At 38.0% G+C, this 20,971-nt stretch overlaps 1 protein-coding gene across 1 annotated transcript; it reads left to right on the top strand.

Annotated features, from left to right (window-relative positions):
* Window positions 1-37: 37 nt before the first annotated feature.
* Window positions 38-18,803, top strand: LOC117371979 (disintegrin and metalloproteinase domain-containing protein 10-like). Its single transcript, XM_033967679.2, has 16 exons — window positions 38-285; window positions 2,428-2,578; window positions 4,414-4,532; window positions 4,774-4,932; window positions 5,592-5,692; window positions 6,224-6,373; window positions 7,020-7,112; window positions 7,201-7,384; window positions 9,792-9,955; window positions 10,076-10,259; window positions 12,035-12,185; window positions 12,867-13,050; window positions 13,476-13,584; window positions 14,367-14,587; window positions 14,792-14,918; window positions 15,514-18,803. Exons 1-16 carry the CDS (start codon window positions 222-224, stop codon window positions 15,759-15,761), a joined length of 2,409 nt encoding a protein of 802 aa, XP_033823570.1. The 5' UTR covers window positions 38-221; the 3' UTR covers window positions 15,762-18,803.
* Window positions 18,804-20,971: the final 2,168 nt, after the last annotated feature.

Below are 20,971 nucleotides of genomic sequence, written 5' to 3'. Positions count from 1 at the left end.
GAGAGGGGCGGTCTTCTGTGTATGTGTGGAAGAACAGGCCTAGCTCTGATGCCTTGAGAGTGGGGCCTGGTTCATGGGGGAAGGGATGCCTGTATCTATGCGTCTGACGTCAGCGCGCTGGAGAGAGAGGAGGCGATGAGAGGAAGCTGCAATAAACACACAGGGCGTCTGCGCCTATCTAAGTAGGACAATAAAGTGAAAACGGTATCAATGCTCTAACAATGGATTTGTCAGATATGGTCCTTAAACTTTTCCTCTTCGTTTACTTACTTAACTACACCGAAGGTGAGTGAAACGTGGAGAGAAAGCCTGTAGGTTGTGTTAAATTCATGAAGCGGCATAGAGGAGTAGAAAGGCTGGTAGCCCGTTAGCTAACGCAAAGGATCAGCAGGGCCTGCTTGTTATGAAGAGACTGCACCCTTTTGCTCTATTGCTTATGTCTAACTATTGTTACTGTACACGAGAGTTCTCTTTTATTTGCGCGTATTGTTGAAACAAGCCAGTGATATTAAATTATTTGTGCGTGCTGTCACCGTGTGATTGTGTGGTTTGTGTGGGTTTTGTTGTGATCGTGCGAATAGCGGCGACAGCCATTGTTATGAGAAGATGGAGATGCCAACTGCTAAACAGACCGCTAGCTCTTAGCTAACATTTTAGCCCTAATCTTTTTAGTCAAGAGGAAAAACAACTCTGCTATAAGACTCATGATGTCTGTCGTGTCCGCCTTCCTCATTCTGATTTCACGTCTCTTTGCGTTGGTGTGGAGCCTAAAGCAGTTTTCTCAGTATCTTCTATCAGTAATCAGACGTGTTTCATTTAAATGTAGCTATAATTTACTCATCTTTTACAGTATGCGTTCACCTGTAAGATTAGAATCGGTATCAGTTCTTTTATTTTTCTCAAGTACACAATGTTTCAGGTCTTTGTTGTCAGAATGTAGAAAATAACTCTTTAAAATGAGTGGGGCTAGAATTAAGTGTAATTGTCCTCATAACATTGCTGTTAAAGCCGCATATGAATGAAAGACAATGACACTTTTAGACTGTAATTTATTACATAATAGTGGATTGGATTACAAATGTTTTATTTATTTGTGTACCTACAGTACAGTCTGAGACTTTGGGCATTTTGAACATGCCATGGCCTTCACTTCTCATAGTCACCTCAATGAAAAATGCAAGCGTTTGGGGTAAATATTTCATAACACACATGAACAGTGGAACTAGCTCAAGCTTAGTGTACTTGTTCATCTTTGTTGCTAAATTAGATAGAAATCAGTCATCTATAGCTTGCTGGCCCAACATGAATACTCTCACTACTCATTATATATACACTCCCTGTTCTACATTACCGTTCATGGTACATGTTAGCTTTAATTCTCCATAAAGCTTCCTTATTCTTTACTTCAACTACATTCAAGTTTCCAATAAATGTGTGAGTTATTTCTAAGCATGAAGCAGTTGGAGAAATGGAGGTGCCCAAAATCCCATATCTGTCAGTCCCACCACCCACTGTCTGGTAAAAAAGTGGCTATTTGGAGTTGCATGTCAGTTGTTAAGAATTTTTCCAAATCCGCCATAAGTGTGATTTAAATAGACTTGGGGGATGTTTACATGACGGCAATAGGCAAAGCTTTTGGCATGTGCTGGTGGGTTTGATGGTTTTGGTTTTGATTTTTTTACATGTTAAAGATGTGTCTAAACGAGAAAATCAGTAGGAAACTATATAAGATTTGGAAGGTGTGAGAAAAGCTTTCATAAACAAGTTTTTTTTTTACATTGTTTGGATGTCTCAAAACCATTATTGCTTCTTTTAACCAATTTGCTTATTGTCATTGATTTTGAAGATGATGAATTGTAATTTGTTCTCTCACAATTTTAATATAATTGAATATAATGAGCCATAGAGACCTGCAACCTCATTGCTCTAGTGGATTGCGTCACAGAGGTGTCAGTTTAATGGCCTTTTTGTCACCCTTTTGTGGTTGTTACACCAGTTGGTTAACAATTTGTAAGCACATCAATGTCCATGCCCTTAATTTCCACTTGATTGTTCTAAGTGGATTTTATTGCATCTTTGAACACCCAAGACAGCTACTCAAGCTGGCACAGGTCAACTTTGACCCCACATTTATGTCTTCTTGTATTGCTGTAGTGCTTGTATTACAAAGCCGTAAAGCATAACTTCTACCCAGATGAAATGTGTCATCATCATCATATCACACCCAGATTATATTTTGCTAATTTGATTTCAGGCTAAAATGGACTTAGTAATAATTCCCGGACTTGTTCATTAGAATTTCCATCCAAATCATAAAGTCCTTATCAGAGTAATTGTGTTTTTATTTTATTTGTATATGTTGTATGTTATATTTACACTCATTTAGAAAAAGAATGCTAAATGCTGTGTGTTTTCTTTTCTTCATAGGACATTATAGAAATCCTCTGAACAAGTACATCCTGCACTATGAAGGCTTGTCCTACGACACAGAGCTGGTGCACCACTATCACCAGAGAGCCAAGAGGGCACTGTCCCACGAAGACAAGTTCCTCCATTTAGACTTTCATGCACATGGAAGGTTTGTCTTTTCTTCTAACACAAAAGAGTTTTGCTCACAAATTGAAATAATAAAATGTAGCTGCTGTTCTCTGGATTTATTTTGCTGTTCAAATAACTATATAGTGAAGTGTGAAGTCATTTTGATCTGACACATTCTGGTTTGCTACTTTTTATAAAGAGCACAAATCACCATGTCACTTACATTACAAGATTTCATTACATTCATAGTTCTGTAAGAATTTTTTTTTATCTGTATGACCAGTATCCAGTATCTCAAGCCTTTGTATGAGTACCGGCACAATAGTAAACATACAGCTGAATTTAGGTGAAGGCATGTTAGGTTGTATTTTTCTAAATGTATGGTGCTTTTCCTTTAAGTGCAGATAGAGTTGGTTTTGCGGGCGGTCGGTCGGTGAAGAGGTGGTGTGGTTGAGTAGGGACCATCTGGCTGAGAGCTTGGCGTGCTCTGTTATCGTTGTGAATGTGGCAAGGCCTGATTTTTCCAAACAGTTTTTTTTTTTTTTTTTTTTTTACAGCAAACGGCTACAAACAATGATTTAAGTCCTTCTGACATATTTATATCAGTTTGTCTACTGTTCGCTCTTGACAAGAAGACATTTTATTGTTTTTTGGCAACAAAATTTCCATTCAATTCCCTTTATGTAGGGCTGGGAAATTGACTGAATTGCAAAATTCTATTATGTCTAATCCTCAATGATCGGCATGTTTTTTGTTTTGTTTCTTGCTTTGTTTTTTGTTTTTTTGTTTTTTTATTCAAGGTGACTTTAGAGGAATATTTTTGTCAAATCACAAAAGTCTGTCTTGTTTATGTTCATGAAATCAGTACTGAAAGTCATTTTTATTTACTTAAAAATATCATCTCTATTAATTCTGTCTAAATAATACATTTTATTTCTTAGGCGCCTTTCAAGGCTCTCAAGGTCTTAACTAAAAGTTAAGAGTTCTACATATCAACCCAATACCAATACTTTAACAGTCCTTCATCTGCAACTTGTTCTTGTATAGTATTGTGGTAACTAATTAAAAGTTGCCAATAGATGCATTTTCTGTCATTTTTTTATTGTTTAGTAACTGTTCCTGAGAGGACCTGGGGCTGCTTTGTTAATGGGATAGTCTTTTGAAGCCAAACTACAATTTTATTTTTCTATTATTTGACCAACAACCATACTGCACATTATGCTATGCAGTTGGCTTGTGTTCATGTTGTGAAATTTCCTTATTTTTGGAGAAACAGTGTCTTGGCGCTTACAGTAAACCACTGTGTGTAGGTGTTACATGAGACTAAAGCTACTATAACAGCTTTGTCTTCCTCATATGCTCCATCAACAAAACATCATTGTTCCAGCATCCCCTGGTTTAACCCAATACACTTTCCCAACAACTGATTAATAATTAAAATAGAAACCTTGACTAGGTCTAAATCACTGAACATATTGTAATTTACATTATAAAGGAGTTATAAACCAAGACTTAACATAATAAAAAAAACAAAACAAAAAACAGCCTGGACTCATTTTGAGTACCAGAGTCCCATTGTTGTAGCTTCCTCTTTTCAGATAACATCTTATTGTTTTTCTTCTAAATGTGCCTCTCTTTCATCCTTTTGGTAAATTTCATTTGCATTTTCTCAAAGGCTTCTTGAGTATTCCTGATTTCCCTAAAGCCTAAAGTCTGATTGGTGTTGTGGTCCAAAGATGCACATTTTAACATTACAGCACAAGACGGTTTCAGGTTAAAGCAGAAGAAACCTTTTTATTTCAGTATAGATTATGGTGCACTGTATTGTAACTTAATGCTCACACATGATTTTTAAAATGTTTTATTTTTCCCCAGGCATTTTAACTTGCGCATGAAGAGAGATACTTCTTTATTTGCGCAAGATTTGAAGATAGAAGTTTCAGGAGAAGAGATTCCTTATGATACCTCTCATATCTACACTGGAGAGATTTTTGGTGAGATTTACACAAATTATTCATCAAATTCAATATCATGTATCAATTATTTATGAAAGTGCAGCAAAGGCCTATACACTGATCCAGATGCAGTAGTATTTTGGGTTTGTAACCTTTTTCAGATGGTAACAGACTAACTCGGGCAACATAATTTAGTTTTATTTTGTCCCCATTGTCCTTATTTTTTACTTGAAAGAGCATGTTAAAACTAGTGGCCATATATATATTTTTGAATTACCAGGTGAGAAAAACACCTTAACTCATGGCTCTATTGTGGATGGCAAGTTTGAGGGCTTCATTCAGAGCTACCAGGGCACCTACTACGTGGAGCCTGCCGACAGATACCTCGAGGGCAAAAACGTGCCTTTCCATTCCGTCATGTACCATGAGGACGACATACGTAAGTCTCACTGGGCCTGGGTACGGGCTGACAGGCAATTTGCTTCTAATCACAAGCTGGGTGAAAAAAATGTACGAATATGCTAATGCTGATTGGAGAAGTTCACGGTTGGGTTAGCACAAGCTTCAGTGATCACCCCCTCAGAGATATAACCAGGGTAGTCAGTAGCTTAGTAACTTCTTTGGAATTGATTAGTTTAAATAGTGTGAACTACAAATGCTAAAATGATTCAATCAGACATAAAATATATACACTAGCATCTAGCACTTTATTGTCTTGCTATACATTTTCATATAGCCTCATATGCTGTAAATAAGAGCATGATTTTCCATGTAACTAGTCATGTATTTTGCAATATTGTAAAAATACATGTCTGTATTGTATGGCAAATCATGACCCACACTACTCCATGAAGGATATAACCACAACCCAGTTACAGAGTGAGCCCCAATCATCCCCCCTGAGAGTTCCCTGTAATTTCCAATCATCTGTGTACATAAAGTGAAGGCCAAGTAATAACAGCCACACGGGGTGAGGAAGAGTAGCTGTAAGCACATTCATTAGCGGATCGCGAATGGCACTGGAAATAGAGTGACTCAGTGGGTTAAGTGGCTGACATTATCTGCTATAATCCTACAGTGTTGTGTCTTGTGCCTCAGACTATCCACATAAGTACGGCCCTGAGGGAGGATGTGCGAACAGCTCTGTGTTTGAGCGAATGAGGAAGTATCAGGGCTCTGCTGTACAAGAGCCACTCAAGGTAAACAAGATTGTGACCATTTAAGAGACAAGAGCTATGGCTACCACTTTATAATAACTACACCTTAATTAGCCTTAATAAAACACAAACAAAGATGACCAAATGTTTAATTAAGAATGATTCAGAGAGTATTAGATTAATACAGGTTTAATTAAAGGTTTGGGGTAGTAGTTACTCATTCTTAAACTGTTTGAACAAGACTTAACTCATAAAAAACATAGTTTATTAAGGTTACTATAAATTGTTTCCAAACTATGTTTGAATTTATTCCATACCAATACAATATCTATTTATTTATTTTTAATATATATATTTTTTAATAAATATGACAACACTCAATATTCAACAACAACAAAGCACACATACATAAGACTGTGTCACAAGCTACAATTTAATGATGTTTATATAGTGAATATTCTATGTAACAAAGGTGATAGTTGCGTGACGTCAGGAACAGCATATTTTTAGCTATTAATAGGGTAACGCTGCTTATAATCTTGCCTGTTTCGACACCATTCCCATATTTTTCAGGATGTCCACACTGACGAGGACTCTGACGGGCCGGTTCTGCTGAGGAGGAGGAGGATGGCTCAGGCTGAGAAGAACACCTGTCAGCTCTTCATCCAGACAGACCATCTCTTCTACAAGTACTACAAAACCAGAGAGGCCGTTATAGCACAGGTGCAGCCCACGCCGCACACACACGTTTCAGTGCACGTTTGTCTCTGTATCAAGGTTCATTAGAATAACACATTGTAGGTGCAAATCGTGAATCATTCCACACTATAATTAGAAGCAGACATACACCCTTGTAAGCAGTTATAACGTTTTGTTTTCATAACTAAGTTTTTATGTTCATCTTCAGATTATGTTGGAACAGTGCATTAAAATTCTATTAATGTTGCTACAAACTGCTTAAAGATGTCAATCAGTACTGCTAAGAGACACGACCTCATTAGAGTCAATTTGATGCAGATTAATTTTGTACATTTTTTTATTCTGTTTTAGAATGTGCATATTTTAATAATTATACTTATTTATTTAAATGCAACTAAGTGCCACTTATTTACAATTTGGCCTTTGAATCAAGTTAAAGAAAGAATATAAATTTGAAACATAGCATTAATACATCACACCATGTACGATCTCATCTGAAAAGGCTCCAGTACACCCCAAAGAATTATAAAACATGAAACAATCAAACTGCATCACAGTACCAATAGTGTTGATACCACAGTTTGGAAAACACTGTATATTTATAGACCTTTTTGAGCAAATGGTTGTAGTTACAATATTTCTCTTTAGTAAATCTTCTTTTTATCCCCAGATCTCCAGTCACGTCAAGGCCATTGATGCAATTTATCAGGGAACCGACTTCATGGGCATTCGAAACATCAGTTTCATGGTTAAAAGGATCAGAGTGGGTCATATAGTCCATTTATCCTTCAGCGCATTTCACATTTAACTGTCTTTAACCTAAAACTGTATATTCACACTGTCCTGTCTAGATTAATACCACCAATGATGAGAGGGACCGATCCAACCCTTTTCGTTTCGCAAACATTGGAGTGGAGAAGTTCCTGGAGCTCAACTCTGAGCAGAATCATGATGACTACTGTTTGGCCTATGTTTTCACTGACAGAGACTTTGACGATGGTGTGTTGGGACTGGCCTGGGTTGGAGCACCTTCAGGTAAGATTGTGCAATATAACAATTACAACTATTAAAGAAAGAAACAGATACCTTTATAAGTATAGTTTAGCTGGATATTAGTAGTCTGTGTTGGTATGTTCATTTTTTATGTGAATAATTAATCAATTTAGTTAAAGAGAGGGTATTATGCATTTTTGTCTTGTGACCAATGTTCCCTCTAATTTCTCACGAGTCTGAGCAAACACACGAACTCACTGAGCGGTCCCATGGACCACTGTGAGCAACATCAGACGTGCACACTGTGGTCATGCTGCATCGCATCCATCCAAGTTAAATGGTTTATTAAAAGAATCAAATTACTGCATTTAAATTTCTATTATAAGACTTTTAAGTAAGTGCTTTAGCCCACGTATACAATGAAAATGACAAAAATCTTGCTCATGACCTGTGTAGTATGTTAATATATTGGAAGTATAAATATTTCATTTTAACTATGCCAAAACATGAGCTTCCAACCAAGCCAACTGTAAACTCCAATGTTGAAAACACACTTAACATTTTTATGATAAAGCTCTGACTTGTATTATGAGTATAAGCCATTGTGTGAAGCTTTTGCTGTGCACTGAGTGAGATTGTCCTACTGTGTTTGGGAGACAGTCCGGTAACTCTTTTTCAGTATATGACATGATCATTTGATTTTTACAACTCATAAACTAGTGACAGTCAATGACCAATACACACTGAGGAATCTGTATCTGCACACCCAGCTGCTCTATTTCTGCACATTTACATATCATATCAAAACACAATATATAATGTGTATTTGTATATAAAATATATTCAAATCAAGTGGTATGGGTCAAAATAAATATATATTTACAAACTACACACTGCAAACAGTGAACAAACACACACACTTCAAAATGTCAACAAACACACACTAGAAACTAAGAACACACTGGACATGATTGTTCAGTGTGACAGTCATTCTGCTACAGTAGCTCAGTGGTTGGAGGATCGAGTCCCACTCGGACCAACTTCTCTCATTGTGTCCATAGTTCTGTCATTGTATCCTTAGTTCTGTCATTGTGTCCTTAGTTCTGTCATTGTGTCCTTAGTTCTGTCATTGTGTCCTTAGGCAAGACACTTCACCCAAGTGTGTGCGTTTATGATTGGTGGTGGTCGGGGGGGGATCTCCACCATGAGATCTTCACTTGGTTCCACGAACTGCTCCGGGTCCGAGATGCCTCTAGTTTAACTTGTACAAACATCCACAGTGTCCTCGGTCGTGTACTTCATTTGTTTTGTCCGTTTCCTCATGTTTAAAATGCAAAACCGCTGCAAAACAGTGCGTAACAGTGCGCCCGAGGGCGGGCCGTGAGAACGTTAAGGGGTTAAACACTTAGCATCATTAGCGAGTCTTCACTCCACATCGGCTAAAACACTTTGATAGCGGCGCATGAGGACCTCTGTCAATGACGTTGATAAGCTGCACAAATACGTATGTGAATCACGTAATTGGCTGGAGCAGCTCGTCGCCGGTCACACTCACTGACTCACATTGAACAATAGCGCAGAATGAATTGTTGTGTGTTTATTTTATTTTCAACTCCCGTTCGATTTTTTTTGTGCGCAGCACAGATTTTCTGTGCGCGGAGGCCATGTCAACAGTGCGCAATTGTGCACGCGTGCAGCTGAGAGGGAACAGTGCTTGTGACACATCAGAAACATGCCTGAAGAGTTTTTAAATGTCATCCATGCATGTTTCAGTAATTTAGCAATCTCTCTCTCTCATTACGGCTAGCTGTAAGAGTCCAACGCTCAGCCCACAAGCTTACATCTTCCATGCTCCCACACGGCACTTCACCATAAATATACAAAAGCATGCTATAAAACTGTACGCAGCAACTTGACAAACTTAATGTGATGTGCAGTAGTTTCATTAACAAAATGCACACTGATTGTGTTGTGATAGTGCTCTGAAGGGGGAGTGACTTGGGCATGGAGAGAGCAAAGGGAGGGGAAACTCAAGAGTGTCAAAAACAAAAGTGAAACTTGTAAAACATGTTCATTTGTTACTTTCAGCACATATAGTATTTTCAAAACAATAACAGGTAACATGGTGATCTAAATATGTTATATGTTGGCAGTTAATACCCCAGAGAAGTTAAATATAAAGTATAAATACCCCCTATTTAATAATTTAATAAACATTTTTGCTAGATGTCAGGTAGAAGATTTTACAGTCCATAATTATTCTTTTTTGAGACTTTGAATAATAAAAAGTGATTTGAAATATGACAATGTAACTATACAAGTACTGCTTTAATATTCAATGCACACTTTATTATTGCAATGCAGACTGAAAGTTCAGTTTATCACTATCGATTTCTGTTATTTGAAATGTAATGTTACAATTGGTTTAAAGAATCTCTTTTTTTTTTAGGGAGCTCTGGTGGCATTTGTGAGAAGAGCAAGCTGTATTCAGATGGCAAGAAGAAGTCTCTCAACACTGGAATAATTACTGTACAAAATTATGCCTCCCACGTGCCACCCAAAGTCTCCCATATCACTTTTGCACATGAAGTGGGACATAACTTTGGCTCCCCAGTGAGTAACATCTTTTGAACCACTCGAATGAATGTATTAACCAGCATTGTGCTTTTCTGTTTTGAACTTGTGATTTTAATTTATTTAAAAAAACATTTCCACTCTTGTTTTTGCTCACAGCATGACTCTGGGGCTGAGTGCACACCAGGGGAATCCAAGAGCCAAGACAAGAAAGAGAAGGGTAATTACATCATGTACGCACGGGCCACGTCAGGAGACAAACTCAACAACAACAAGTTCTCCATCTGCAGTGTGCGTAACATCAGCCAGGTCCTGGAAAAGAAGAGGGGAAACTGCTTTGTTGGTAAGATTTTGTAGTTTTCAAGCTTCTTTTTCATTATAACTTTACTGCTGTTAAATGATTGCTGGGTTCTTATAAATTTACCACTGGCAAGCAAAGTGACCTCATTAACCTCATAGTTAGTTTAGTTAGTGACACATTTTATTGGGTAGGAGATTGAATATTTGAATATAGCGGCTCGTCCTGCAGTTGTTCGAGACCCATACATGATAACGCAGGTGCACTGTTCATAGAAATGATAGACTTTGAAAATGCCTCATGTTCTAATGTTGATGATTTCTTGAACTCTGTGACTTCGAGTGCTTTGAACGTTCTGGACACCATTGCCCCGACGAAGGTTAAAATGGTTAAAGATAAGCAGAAAGTGCCATGGAGGAATGATGACTAGGTCAGGGCACAGAAAAGGGAGTGCTAATTTCCACATCTAAGTGCAATATTCTTTAATGACAAGGTTCAGGGCATTAAAAATGCCATCAATTCCACGAGGCAAATAACAACCCAGCACCCACCTAGACACTTTGAGCTGACTCACTTTGCACCTGTAACTGTAAAACTGTCCAAGAGATCATCACCAGTCTGAGTTCATCTACATGCTGCCTCGATGTGTTACCCACTAAATTTCTAAAGCCTGTGCTCAATAGTTTGCTGTCACCACTTACTTGCATAATTAACAAATGACATCCGCCTCAACACTGATGCAGGCAAAGTCTCATTCTTGATCCTGTTAGATCTGAGTGCTGCCTTTGACAATGTGGACCGTGGGATCCTCTTACAGATATTAGAGGACTGGGTGGGCATCTCTGGTACAGCACTAAACGGGTTCAAGTCCTATCTAGAAATCAGGGAGTACTTTGTTGAAATTGGAAAATGTGTCTCACATAAAATGTCCCTGACCTGTGGGGTGGCACAGGGGTCAATCCTGGGACCCCATGCTGCCGTTAGGCCAGTTAATACGCATCAATAATGTACCCTACCACAACTATGCAGATGACACTCAGATCTTTGTCTCACTGGCAGCAGGTGAATATGGACCAGTGGATTCACTCTCCGACTGCATTCAACAGATCAGTGTGTGGATGCAACTTTCTCCAGCTAAACTGAGACTGAAGTCATCATCTTTGGCCCACAGAAACATAGAGAAAGTGTCAGCAGTCACCTCCAGTCTCTCGCTCTAAAACCTTCAAATCAGGCTACAAATCTGGGGGTAATAATGGACCCAGAATTTAACTTTAACATCCATATCAAATGAATAACATCTGCAGCTTTTTACCACCTAAAAACATTGCAAAAATCAAGACTAAAGCACTCTGAAGACTTCAGGGAAAGGCCTTTGTTGGTGCCCAGAGACAGGACTAAAAATGGGGAATCAGCGTTTCAGGGTGCTTTGTTGTGGTTAGTGGCTCAGATTGGGAGACAAACTTCTGTCAGCATACCCGAGGGCTGCTATGGCTACCACAGTATGGGGGAGTGAATGAATAAATAATAAAGAACCAGGAAAATCTCTATACATCACCATTGCAATTATAATATTATGTAGGAAGGGACAGTGGGGCAACAAACAACCTCAACATATAGAAGTTAAGACTCACTGAAATGACAGCTCTCATGTTAAGGATTTATTTATTTTTTGCTGGTCATATTAAGAGATGTATTGTGACAAAAGTTTGAGTTTCAACAAAATCTGAAATATTTCTGGCTAAAGCTCCGTTTTGCTGGTGGTACTGAGCTGTGAGATCAGACACCATGTTGATTCTCTGAGTGTTTGCTTTGGTACACAGAGTCTGGCCAGCCCATCTGTGGGAATGGGCTTGTGGAGCCTGGAGAGGAGTGTGACTGTGGCTATAGTGATCAGTGCAGAGACCAGTGCTGCTACGACGCCAACCAGCCGGACAACAAGAAGTGCAAGCTCAAGCCTGGCAAAGTCTGCAGGTACATGTGCAAATCTGTGTTTTCACGATACTAAAATTTCAAACTTAATTTCAATACTAAGGAATACACTCAATACTTGATATGGATTCTGATACCGCGATGATAATTTTTTAAAAAGTCTGTATTTAGAGAATAGAATGTCATTTTCAACATTAAATTGTAGTACTTTCTTTTATACTACCCTGTGATCTTATATTTATGTGCAATACCTCAGTTGTCCAGGTAGGTTTCATAGTTGTCCATGGGTGTATACAAGTCTATGTGGTTATAATTGTTCTGATTTAGCTCAAGATCATTCTAAAGCTGTAAAGGAAAGTTAAGTTATGCCCTGTGAATGTGACTTTTTTTTTAGTATCGATACCTATGCAAATGAGTATCCAGTTTTAATACTAGTTTTAGTATCGATTAATATCTGATTTTCAATACTTTTGACAAGCCCATTTTCTATTTTAATGAGTGAAGTTGTTTTTGTTGCTTATCTCTCAAAATGTATGAAATCTAGGTTGACGTTGGAAACCACACCAAATGTATTAGTGTGCCCATTATCAGCCTTTTTTCCACACCTTGCTAAAACATCTGATCAGTACTATATATTTCCTTTTGCCTTGCTTTTTTCATTTTTCGTTGCCTTCCTTAGTCATAGTAAGTTCCATTAGATTTAACATTATATTTCCACTTCAGTCCAAGCCAGGGTCCATGCTGCACCCCTGAGTGCTCTTACAAGGGCCGTAATGAGAAGTGTCGAGAGGAGTCGGAGTGTGCTCACCAGGGCATGTGCAACGGTGTGAGTGCAGCGTGCCCCACGTCGGAGCCTAAAGCCAACTTCACCGCCTGCCACGGAGAGACCCAAGTCTGTCTCAATGGGGTAAGTACAGTGCTGGGTTTGCTAGGATTTACAATTTAATTGTTATAAATTAGCTGTTGTAATGCTTGTCCTAACTAGTCTGTTATGTATTTACCTTCTCACAAATGAAAAGTAGAATGACTTTACATTACGCATTCTGCAAAACAGTATCTTGTTTTTATGCGTGTGTAAAAATCTTGAATCTTGAGCTGTAAGGGTAAAAAAGAGATAATTACCAATGCTGTCAAATGGTAGTATGTCAAAATGTTAAAATTGTGTAAAGTTGCAAAACAAGCAATGTGTTTGTTTTCTGAAATCTGGGTAAAAAAATAATAAATTCTTGAGTTTTTTAACTGATGGACAAGTCTCTCTCCCTGTAGACGCTGGTTGTTATAGTGCAGTTTGTGTTCGCACCTGTCATTGACTGATATCACCTGTCCCCGCAGGGCTGCTCTGGCTCTATCTGTGAGAAGTATGGACTGGAGGCGTGCACCTGTGCCAGCCAAGATGGGAAGGATGAGACGGAGCTCTGCCATGTGTGTTGCATGGAGAAGAGTGAGTCACTGCACCCTTATACACACAAATATAGCTTCATATGTGGTCAAGACTAGCAGAGGAGAACATAAGCTTTGTTAACTGATGCAGTGTTATTTTGAAAGGGCTTAAAATGGACATTTTTAGAAGAGACATTTTGTTGTAAGGGGGTTAACCTCATTACCTGTAATCACACTTCAGGGTTGATTTCCCCTAACACGCTTCTCTAAAATGCTCCTGAAATCAAACTGAAGTTGTTTCTGAACCCTGGATAAATGGCTGGTCTTTTTGTGAGACTTAGCTGACACTGTTTTGACCTCTACTTTTTACTCTAATTATAGGTGGTAATGAGCTATGCATAGAAAAGCAGATTTCAATTCCCAGCTTTTTGTAAATATAAAGAGATGAATAAATAGAGGAGTAAAGCTGGCAGCTGTTGCTGTTGATGTATGGACTGTCTTAACAAATTCCATTTCAAATTGGAACCCGATATCAGTAAAAATGAGATTTAGGGACTTGCACAGTCGGCATGCAAGACCTATTCAGATGTTGTGAATTTGAGGCTTTTTTATTATTTGTGGGTTTGGTGTATATCTGATCCTGACGCTTCCCAGTGTGGTTGATTTGACTGAAAATAAGTGGGTTGTTGTTGTTTTACATACCCAGGAGTTTGATAGTTTCCTTTTATCAAATGGTGGGCAAAAAAAGAATAAATAAAGAAAAATTCTGAGGGCCCTTCATATTAAAGGTTTAATCAAATATGTCAGGATTAATCTAAAATTGATGCCTCCCTCCTGTTACAGTGAACCCCAACACCTGCAGCAGCACAGGCTCTGAGAGACTGGCTCGGTTCTTCAATAAGAAGGTGACCACTCTGCCGGCCGGGTCACCCTGTAATGACTTCAAAGGCTACTGCGATGTGTTCATGAAGTGCCGCCTGGTCGACGCTGATGGACCCCTGGCCCGACTTAAGAAGGCTATCTTCAACCCGGAGCTTTATGAGAACATCGCAGAGTGGATAGTAGTATGTAGTAGTTTCATTCCTTATTGGTGGGATTTCTACAAATATTGTATAAAGGCGTGGGACTTTTGGTGTCGTAAGTTTAACAGTCAATATTTCTTTAAGTTTTATTATTCAAAAACTGTTCACCCTTGTTAGCATATCGGGACAGATGGAGAGACAAATGGAGCCAAATGCAGTTGTATTAATAGTGTTCCTCTGGTCCAGGCTCATTGGTGGGCAGTGTTGCTGATGGGCATTGCTCTGATCATGTTGATGGCTGGATTCATCAAGATTTGCAGCGTCCACACACCGAGCAGCAATCCTAAACTGCCTCCACCGAAACCACTTCCAGGTGAGAAATCAAATACTATTTACTTAATACTTCTGGGATGTTTTTTGTGCCACTTAAATTGACATTTCCAAATAACAACATTGGTTAAGTTTGGTCTCATGGCAGTTTATTGTATTATACTGATACTGATTCAATTATATTTTTGTAAGGCAAATCAAGTTTATTTGTATAGCACAGTTCATACACAAAGTAATTCAAAGCACTTTACAGATAAATAATAATCTGTAACGCACTATAATCTGTAAAAACACTATTCATTTATATACATTGTTGTATATAGATATTATATTACTTACATTTGCCACTAGATGCAACTTTTTAAAGCCAAAGCAGTATCATTCACAACAGTATTTCAAATTGTGTTAGAACCATAATCTTATGTAGACATCTGTGTGAAAGATTTGTGTGATAAACTGTTACTATTTTGTCCCATCACCTAAGTATTTCTACGCTTTTCTTACACATATTTTTAACCTGAAGAATGTCAGATTGCTATGTGTGTGACTCGGGGGTAAAAATGGCACTTCCGCATTTTTGTCGTGTTAATTAATGAGTAAAAGCTTTTCCCACCTATGACTACCGCCTTTCTCCTTAGGCACTTTGAAGAGGCGGCGAGCTCAGCAGCACTCCAGCTCCCAGGTCCAGCACCACTCACGGGACCCCCATGGCCATGGCGCTCACGGCGGGCACGGAGGGGGGCATGGAGGGGGGCACGGTGGGGGACAAAGGCAGCAGCAGCAGCAGCAGCAGCAGAGACAGCCATCGCGACAGTCCCAACAGCAGCAGCAGCGTCACCACCGCCAGCCCAGAGAGAACTATCAGATGGGCCAGATGAGACGCTAAGAGACGCCCTCCCCCCTCCCAAGCCTCTGACTACTACCACCAACCACCACCCCCCGATGCCTTGGCTCCTCCTTGTGCCTACAGTGGGAAAAACAAAAGCAACGTCACTCCATCCAAAGAAAAAGCCTGACACGGTTGTTGGTCATCTTCATATCCTCCCATTTACAATAGACAATAGACTACGCAGACATGGCAGAAACACTGAAACTCAATTGGTTCTTTGTGGAGTGGACCGTCAGCCATTTGCGATCGAAGCGTCTTTTTTTTTTTCCACCACCGTTTTGTTTGTTTTGGAAGGAGTGCCAAGGAGTTAAGGAATCATGTGTAGCTTTAGTACATTCTGTGATGTGTTATTCAGTTTTGATTTGGATTTTTTTGTTTTTTTTTGTTGTTTTTTTAGTATTGTTTTTAATGCGATGTCATCTTGAATGACTCACCCATGGCTGCTGGTGAATTGTCTGTGTTTTTCTGTTGGGCCATCATAACCAGAGACAAAGACACTTCAGCTGGGAATAAGCGACACTTTTTTCGTCATTTTAACCACGTTGAAAAATGGCAAAGACACAGGCTCCGGTGTGTCTCGTGCAGACGGTTCCTCTGCATGTGATTGTACATATTTAGTGTATTATAAGTGAAAAAACTATTTCTTCTACTGTAAATGTGTAATTCTTCACGTTTTTCTTTTTGATTTTATTTTCCGTTAGTGCTCTCAGGACTTACTAACACGAAGGACGGTCACGGTGAGCTCCTTGGACGCTACTTTTTGAGCATTTGTTGCCACCGAGCTCAAAACGTCCAATCAGGTGGAGCTTTTTCACTTTTGCTAGGTACAATTCGAAACAAAAAGGTCACTATATTTCATTCCAAGGGCCTTTTTGTTCACAATCCCATATTTTTCTTTCTCGTCTTGCTAACGTCATGTCCAGTCGAACATGTAACAAGCTAGAGAGCAACAGTTGAGTACAAAAAGGGAAGATTGCCTAGTTTGGTACAATGTCTTTTTATTAATTTTTTTGGTTTATTTTTATTATGAAGAACAAATAACCACTAATTGATCATTCTACCTGTTGAGATATGAAGATGAGGGGTAACTGAAGGCTGCTGTGGCTTAGTGTAATAGTGTATGTTGAAAAGTTAGTTTACATGAGTGTGAGAATAAATTGAAACTCCAGTGTGCTTGTGTACAAAAGATAAACCATACTATTATTCTTCAGATAGTGATTTTCAATGTGGGCATGCAGACACATCTATTAATGTGACTTTAATTGACAAAGGTCTGTACTATTTCTATGTCACTCTACACTTTACTTTGACAGCGGATATTGTTTTAGTTTTAAAATTTAAAACGGACAGTATTGACACAAAAACACAATCCAGCTTGAGCACACTACAAGTTTTTCATTTATACAACTACAGGTTTTGCTTGACTTCGTGAACCCATCCCCTTTAGAGCTACATTACTGTGCAGAATACTTAACGATGAACTAAGAATGGTGCATTAAAGTGGAACTAAACACTAAACTAAATCCACTTTTTGCACTACTAAACTGTATTTTGGGTTTTAATTGTATGATCTACTGTTCTTAGTCATTTTTTGGCAACTAGGTGCATTTGCTACTTTCTGGTGTGTGCTGGCTCCAGTGGCCACTCCATTTTCAAGTAGTTGGTGACATCACACAGGACCACCGTCATTACAGCCAGGTGTTTGTTAATCAGGGGTGGAGTTTGAACTATGGATGCCTATTAGACCAATCTTACTGTCCAGACAATACCCAGTTCGGCAGCTTTATTTGAAATGTGGTTATGGGCAGAGTTTATGTGTTTAGTCTCACTTTAATGTGCAAAATATATAAAACTAGAAAAAGTATTATTTTAGTATGGGTCGCTGCCATGGTACAGTCAGGTCACAATGATAAAGATGTAGCACCAAGAAATTGCTTCAAATACAAAAAGTATTATGACGGTTGAGTTTTAAATCTACACACTGTACTATTTATTAAAGTTGATTATAATTGGTCTACCTTTCTTAAGCGTTTTGCACAGTACTGTAACTATGTGTGATCTTAGTGTGCCATATGAAGTTCTGGTGGCATTTTGGGTTTATCTGGAAGGCTGTTAACACTAAAATTGAAGGATTCTGGTCATGAAGAATTTCTATTACTACTTCTACTGTTGACAATAAAGCAAAAAGTATTGTTTTCATTATCATGTCTTAATGCATGCGGAACGTAACACATCTAGTATAACCACACTTGCTCTGGAGGGGACTTGACAATATATCTTTTTGGCTATTTTAAATTTCAACAATTATTTTCTGTGAATTTGATAGTCACTACTTCTTGCATCTGTAAAACTACAACTGGAGCTCTTTTTAAAACGTCAACTTCCGGGTTGAATCACGACTGTAATGCCTGGGGTAAATTTAACATGTAAACTTGTACAGTACTTCTAAAAATTTGCATTTCATTTGAAAATGAAGATTACATTTTGATACTTTTTGTTCATTATTTTGCATTTCTGATTCCAGTTATTCAAAGATGTTCATATGTGACAAACATTTCTCCCTATAAGTTATTTACGTTCTTCTATGTGCTAGTAGAACTAAAGTTTGCTTCTGATTTCACCACCGAAAATTCAGTTCTGTGTGATGGTGATGGAGTTGCATTTTTTTAATTTTTGTCAGTTTTTCTGTGGCATGGTATGGGTAGATGAGAAGCAGATTAAATGCCTGTAAAATTTATTTTCTTTAGTTTAATTTCATAGTCTTGGTAAAAGTTTTTAGCTAAACGTGCACTGAAATGTCCAAATTGAGTTTGAAATGTTGTAGGTTGTTGTAGGCCGAAAGAACACGATTAAAAGTAATACTACTGTCTGATTTTAATGTTCACTGTGTTTTATACAGTATCGGAAATTTTTGTTCACTTTGAACATTTTTACTAAAAAAATCAAATTGTATTGTGCAAAGAGATGTAATTTTTGGAGTACTTGAAATGCATTAATTAAAAGACGCGTTCAAAATAAAATAGACCCCTGTTTACTGTCTCCAGAGTGTCCAGTTTCCAGTCTTTCATATATGATGGGGTCAGGAAATCTTTTATATTCTACTATTGTAATGATTATTATTGTCATACCAGATGCCTAACCTAATAGGATTTATCAATATTTGGGACCAACCCAAGGAACTCTGGTTTGAATATATTTATTGTATATTCATTGCAGTATTGCATTGCACCATTTCTTATATACTGTCCATATATTTTTAGGTATTTGCTTTTTGGGTTCTGTTCAGTGTTTGACTCAAAATAATGCATAGGACTGTGTATTTCAAACATTTTCAATATATGTATGGGCTTAACCTTCCGTCTATAAATAACATTTTGAGGATCATTCTAAAGATATATTTGTTTTGCATTGGTAATTGCTGTGGCAGCAGTGCTTATTTTTTCTATCACTCTGAAACCCAGGCATATTTAGTACTATTATGTCCCTCAACAATCTGCAATGTCGGGGTAGTAACAGCAGAGGGCGCAGCTGAACCAAATGTACAGAGCACCCTCATTCCATACAACTTTATCTTCCAACTAATTTTATAGCGAAGTGGAGTAATTCTCACTGGTATGCATTGATATTGATTGTCTGTAGAGAAATACATGACATAACAGCGACTGTTGAGTTAAACTAAGGTCTCATTTGCGCATGCAGTGAAATGTGCTATTGATTTTCAATGTAGATCTTCAGCTGCAGCCACTAGTTGTGTCATGGACGGTGTAAAAGCTTGGGCTCAATATTTCCTACTAGAAACTGATTACATTTTGAAATGTGTTTTTGTTATTTGCTTGTAACCATTTTATGATTCTATTGTGGCAAAGACACATGATTCTAAGACGGGTTTCTCCCAATTGGCAATACATAACAAATGGACGCAATACTTCTGTCAATCTACAACCTTCAAATCTGGACAAAAAACTACCCAAGATTAAACCATATATAAAATAAAGCAAAACAAGGAATAACACAGACCCCAACCAGAACTACACCTGTTTCAGACCAAGAGATTATAGGTGCACTATGTAACTTTTCTAGTGAAGGGTCCACTAGCTTCTTGTTTCCATTAAGATGTTATCTTATGTCATCTATTTTGCAATCATTCAATTCACATCTTTTTTGTTTAGTTTTTTTTTTTTTTTTTGTTTAGTTTATGTATTTTATTTCTTTTAATGCACATCTCAGATGTTGGATGCTCTCTTTTATTCAGCACTTTGGTGTGATGAATTTAAAACCCATCACTGTACACTCAATGAAAAGTAGGTTGGCCATTGCTATCTGTCAGAACAACAAGAGAACAACACTCTATAAAATGTATTCATAAGGGATTACTTGATAGACTGCATGAATATCTCACTTGCTTGATATGAGAAATCATCATGTTTTAATACAAGATCTTATATTGGTATAAGTTTAAAAAACAGAACTAAATTTAGGTTATTTTGATTCCCAAAATTTGAATATATTTCAAGCATATTCAAAACTGGAAACATTGGTGCGACTAATGCACTTTAATAATCTGGTGATAAACATTTATAATCACACCTGCTCCTGTTTTTAATGTTTTAAATTGACGTATGTACATTGTACTTTGTATTTTTCTATATTTGAACAGGGCCCCCATGAAAAGGAGAGCCTGAGTGCTCTTATTGGGCTCTACCAATAAAGACAAATAAAAATCACTCCTACAACGATTTTTCCAGTTGACAGATTAAAATTTCATCCTTTGCTATGGATCAGACCTGAACAACTGAGGGATTGCACAGACATAAATAAAATAAAATATTCTCTCCACAGGTCTGACCTGTATTTGGCTTGTTGGGATCATCTGCTTGTCTCTGAAGATAAGTTTAGTGCCATATTGTGTATCAGTCTAGGTGTTCTTTGCGAAGTAGACCAAAAAGTTTCACAGTTCACCTTTAAAAAAGGGCTGACTTAAAACGGCCAGCTTCTAACCACCTCTATAACTTTCTACTACAAATACAATAGTTACTGCTCTTAACACTTTTTTTAAACAGACTACTATTGGTTGACCTCTAGAGTCAAGATCAACAGGTACCTCACAGAAATACAACTTGAGTTCAGATCTCTTCACAGTGACATTTTTAGAAATCCCATTTTCTGAAAAGTGTTTGTTGTTTACGCTCTGCTGGCTGTTGGTGCAT

Source organism: Periophthalmus magnuspinnatus, chromosome 6, assembly GCF_009829125.3.
Source record: "Periophthalmus magnuspinnatus isolate fPerMag1 chromosome 6, fPerMag1.2.pri, whole genome shotgun sequence".
Lineage (NCBI taxonomy): Eukaryota > Metazoa > Chordata > Actinopteri > Gobiiformes > Gobiidae > Periophthalmus > Periophthalmus magnuspinnatus.
Note: the sequence above shows the minus strand (reverse complement) of the source record. Positions and strands in the feature narration are given on the sequence as shown.